This window comes from Erpetoichthys calabaricus, chromosome 13, assembly GCF_900747795.2.
Source record: "Erpetoichthys calabaricus chromosome 13, fErpCal1.3, whole genome shotgun sequence".
Lineage (NCBI taxonomy): Eukaryota > Metazoa > Chordata > Cladistia > Polypteriformes > Polypteridae > Erpetoichthys > Erpetoichthys calabaricus.
The window spans coordinates 90,666,510-90,671,629 of record NC_041406.2 but is presented as its reverse complement, the minus strand read 5'-3'; the positions used below and the strand labels follow the sequence as shown (position 1 = coordinate 90,671,629).

Genomic DNA, 5,120 nt, shown 5'->3' with positions numbered 1-5,120 from the left:
ACATCATGTACCAAAATTGCGCACACACACACCCCACCCATATTTCTGCTGGTACTGCAAGTCATGCATGTGTTGTGCTAATTTGTGAGGACGTGCTCAGGGGACACGTCAAAGGAACGCGTAAGACTTCCACTTCCGTATGACTGCTTCACAGCTAGCTAGTCTGCATCATCAAACTAGTGATGGATGTATATGGTATGAAGAAAATGTCAGGATGTCTGTAAATGGATGAAACCTCGTGAGCCTTCCTTGCGTTATTTTGGACTCCAGTCTGGCTGTGGAACAGCTTTACTTTTGAGCCCTCGAAAATGTGGGGACCATGTATAAAAATGGCTGTCATTCTATATAAATGTAATGAATTATTATTTATTATTAAATGGCTCATATGATATTTCTGATTAACTCTTTTGAGTTAATGCTGAAAGCCTACATTTCAATCACATCTTGATTGCTTCATTTCAAATCCATTGTGATGGCTTGCAGAGCCAAAATTGTGAAAACTGTATCACTGTCCCAAATACTTATGGACCAAACTGTACACTATTGTGCTGATGTTGCAGGTTGGTAATCCTAGCAGCACACAAAGAAACATTTGTATGTGTTCGAAACTCCATAATATGTATTTATTGACTTGTTTCCATCCATCCATTTTCCAACCCACTGAATCCGAACACAGGGTCACAGGGGTCTGCTGGAGCCAATCCCAGCCAACACAAGGCAGGAACCAATCCTGGGCAGGGTGCCAACCCACCGCAGGACACACACAAACACATCCACACACACCAAGCACACACTAGGGCCAATTTAGAATCGCCAGTGCACCTAACCTGCATGTCTTTGGACTGTGGGAGGAAACCGGAGCGCCCGGAGGAAACCCACGCAGACACGGGGAGAACATGCAAACTCCATGCAGGGAGGGCCCGGGAAGCGAACCCAGGTCCCCAGGTCTCCCAACTGCGAGGCAGCAGCGCTACCCACTGTGCCACCGTGCCGCCCGGACTTGTTTCCTTTGCTTTCAATTGGTATGCAAATGATTTTTCTCAATTTTAATTTATTTTTGAAGTCCTACCCCATTTTGATTCCCTATCCTCTAGTTTCAAAAGCTTGTTTTTGTACTATGTTTTATAGTAGTTATGTCTTAAGAGTTTAATGGGTTTTTTTTTTTCCTTTTTCAGCAAAATCTGAAGAAAACTGGGAATCACCAAAACAAGTGAAGAAGAAGAAAAAAGCAAGAAGAGAAACATGATTTTTTTTTTTTTTTTTGTAAAAAAATCGACCTAAACCGAAGATTATGCAAAACAATTTTGGGGGAGACAGCGTCCATGTTTATGCAATAATTTGAAAGTGTACAGGATTTTATATAAACATTGACTGTATGCTTTATAATCAAAACTGACCAGTTACAGTCTTGACCAGCATATTTGAATGCCCAGGCAGTCAAGAAGTCTGAATTGCAACCGGGTGGCGTGCATCTGAAAGGTGCTGCAATGTGGGAATCCGAAAAAAGGCTCTGAAAAGTTCAAGGGATATTTTGTAAGGCAGAGCTAACTGATGAAGTGCAGAAATTATTTTATTTTCCTTACTGTTAATAACCTGGGTGGGCATGCAGCAATCTAGGTTGCTTATGCATTTTAAAAGAACTGGACCTTTTGGAAGGGCAAGATAGTCATTTTGAGTAGTACTTCAGTTTTATTGCTAGCATTTGCAGCAACATACTAAGTTCTCATAGGGACATTTCTTAAACCTTTTGGTGATTTTTTTGTACGTTTCAGTTTGCATCACATATTGCTCTCGATTAAACAATATAGAATTATCACTGGGTAATTTTACTATTAATTATAGCTTTCTGAATACATGGTGTACCATTTTTGTATTGCATAGCTGCTTAGATAAAAAAAAAAAAAAAAAAAACTTATTTGAGTCAGTCCTTAATTATACATTTAGGTTTTGTAAAATTAAGCCATATGTACAATAAAAAAGGCATTTTTAAATTGTTGTATTAGTTTTCTTCAGTCGTGTTTCTTTTGTTTGCTTGCAAATACATTTCTGATAAAGATCTGATTGTGGTATGTTTTTGTCATTTTGCTTGAAATCAACATGGCTTATCCAGTGCAATATGTGATGTAATGGTTGTGTTAGGAGACTGTAATGACACATTCTCCACAGACAGCTTTAATCCATATAGTCTGGGTCAGTAATACAGTTTCAGGAGAAAAGAAATTTGTTGCCTTAACCTCTAGTATGTGGTGTATACATTTAGATACCTTTACTGCACATAGGGATTTTATAAGAATTTACATAGTCTTGGAAAAAATCGTGTTTTCTTTATATTATCAGTAGTTTGGGGAGCAAAAAAAAGCACTGTTCCTTAAATTTGTTGACAATTGAAATGCCCTATGTGGTATATACAGTAAAATGGCAGGTGTTTTCATTTTCTTTTAAAATCTGTGTACTGCAGTATGTGCATTGTAAATAAATCTTTTCAAACTTACTTTCTATCAATATGGACCACAAAAACCATCACTGATTTTTAAGGTTAATGTGTGTTGCATAAAAGAAGAAACCTGACTGTCTCTGAAGCTTTAAGTGCTTTGTTGCATAAAGGATGCATAATTAAAGCCGTTATAGCTGTATGGTACTGAGTTTTGTCACACTGCTGAATATTCTCTCCCTGTTTTTACTTTATTTTTTTAATATAAAGTGCAGGGCAAGAAGGTAATCATGGTTTAGCTTCAGTAAACCTGCCTTATTAATTGTGATATCTTGTTTTGCTTTTCCTAATTAATGAATGACTAAATTTAAAAAAAAAAATGTATTTATACCTTTTGGAACATGGCAAATAATGTTCACAAGATTCAAAACTTTGTTAAATACAATACAATGAAATTTCTAAGTTGAATTGTTTGAATAAATTGAGTAACATCATGATATCTGTTTATTTTCATTCATAGACTTTGTTTAAATGACGGGTTATGGAATATGTTGGGTATTTTATCAGTGTGATTTGAAATATGTTTGGGAAGGCAACACATTTTCATACAAGGAATGTACTGTAGCTCAAAGTGAAAACAATTGTTTCCAGTTGAAAATGAGAAACTAAAAATAGTAAATAAGAATAAATCAATATGCACTTAAATAGTAGTAATATAAGTAATAGATAGATGGTACTTGGTGTACAAATCAGTGACATCAGATCTCGATCTAGACACCGCAGACATGGAGGTGCACAGTTTTGATGGATTACATTTACACTTGCTCTTAAAATATCTGAAGATTCTGCATATGAGAGACATTCATGGTGTAAAGCAGGGGTGTCGAACTCCAGGCCTGGAGGGCCACTGTGGCTGCAGGTTTTCATTCTAACCCTTTTCCTAATCAGTGACCAGTTTTCACTGCTAATTAAGATTTTGTTTCCTTCATTTTAATAGCCCTGTTTTGAAGGATTTAGTGCTCTGAATTGATTCCTTTCTTCATTAAATGAAAGCCAAACAGAAATGAGACGTGAAACAAGCCAACAGATGACCAGCTAAATTGGGGCTTCAAACTCCAACCAATTTCACTTCAACTGATCTCTTAATGAGAAGCTGATTCTTGCTGCTAATTAATCCTGTTATTTAATTCCATGGCTTGTTGCTGCTCTCATTCTGCCACAGCAGACATTTCCAAAACTGTTGATTTTTCTGTTTTTTCTAAGAACACCAATGTCAAAATGTTTGGTGACCTGAGAGATCAACCTTACTGAGACCTTCACCTTTCTTTATTTTCAGATATTGTGTGATGGGCATGTGGTGGCTCATTTTGTGTCTCATTATTGTTTGGCTGCTAGTTAAGGACAAAGAGACAACTAAGGGTCTGTGTCAAGTTAATTAAAATTAAGGCAGCCAAAACTGGTGACTAATTAAGAAGATGGTTAGAATGAAAACCTGCAGCCACTATGGCCCTCCAGGACCGGAGTTCGACACCCGTGGTGTAAAGGGACATAATATACAACATTAGAATTTAGAGAAATGTTCATGTTTTTGATAGAAATGGATACCTTTTTATCGAGATACCATTAAATTGATTTAAAAATATAGCCAAGACATTACTGATGGCTATTACTGCTTGAAAAATGCTGGGGATTACAGCAAAGCCCATTTTTCAGTAACCATTCCTTCAGTGTCCTAATGGTCAACACCCTTTGCTTATCCTTGGTTGTTTTAAATGCTAATTGGGTTGAAAATGACCCAAATAAACAGTTTTCTAAAGAAACGTCGGTTTGTTTTTTTTTTCCATTCTAGAAGGAAGGTTATTCCATGACACAGGTTGCCAAGAAACTGAAAAGTTTATGCAAAGGTGTCTATTACTGTCTTGAGGGAAGGCAAACAGGATTTAACCAAGATTGCATCCAGACAGTAGTATGGTTAGAATCCAGCCATCAGCTTTTCTTTGTTCCAAATGACACTTAAGGATAATTACATCAGAGTCAGTAGTTTGAGAAGTAATCCTTACAGGTACTCGGGTGGGAGAAAAGATGATTTCAGGATCCTGGTCATAAGATTATTTTACCCTGAATTAGACTTTACAGTTCTGAACATGCTATGTTGTATCCTTTTTCAAGATGATTTACAAAAATCATTACACATGCATTTCAATGATTACAACGTATAATAGAGAACACTCTTTAGAGCACAAGAAGTACAGAACTTCAGTTATTCTCAAAGATCAATAAATATACACAATTGGGCAAAACTAAAGTTGCTTAAGGGCTGATAGGGTCAGCACAGCTGCAGATATTAAGGCGATGAGCAGTGCAGATAAAAGCCTAAACTGCCAAAATGTTTTGTATCAAGTGTCATCTTCGAGAAATGCAGGAACATCTTTAGAATGAGAGTAGTTTGGAAGGTCACAGAAAGGCAATTTCACAGCTCTTCAGTCTGTATTCTCTTCATACAGTGCTTATACAGTATACTAATGATAGTTACTATTTCTTTTTAATTTAATATTCTCCACCCACAAATTAAATTCAGGGTGTTGGGAGAGCCAGAGCCCCTGTCAGCAGCACTGGAAAGAGCAACAGTCCATTCCCAGGATAAATTTGAAATTGTCAAGTTACCCAACATGCATTTATCTGTAGATGT

General features: G+C 36.8%; 1 protein-coding gene across 1 annotated transcript in view; it reads left to right on the top strand.

Moving 5' to 3' along the window:
* LOC114663483 (protein LYRIC-like) overlaps positions 1 to 2,928 on the top strand; it is a 54,553-nt gene extending 51,625 nt beyond the window's left edge. The window contains exon 13 of the mRNA XM_028817237.2: positions 1,176 to 2,928. Coding sequence (XP_028673070.2) covers positions 1,176 to 1,246 — 71 coding nt within the window. The 3' untranslated portion in view covers positions 1,247 to 2,928. The remainder of the gene's footprint in view (positions 1 to 1,175) is intronic.
* The last annotated feature ends 2,192 nt before the right edge of the window (positions 2,929 to 5,120 follow it).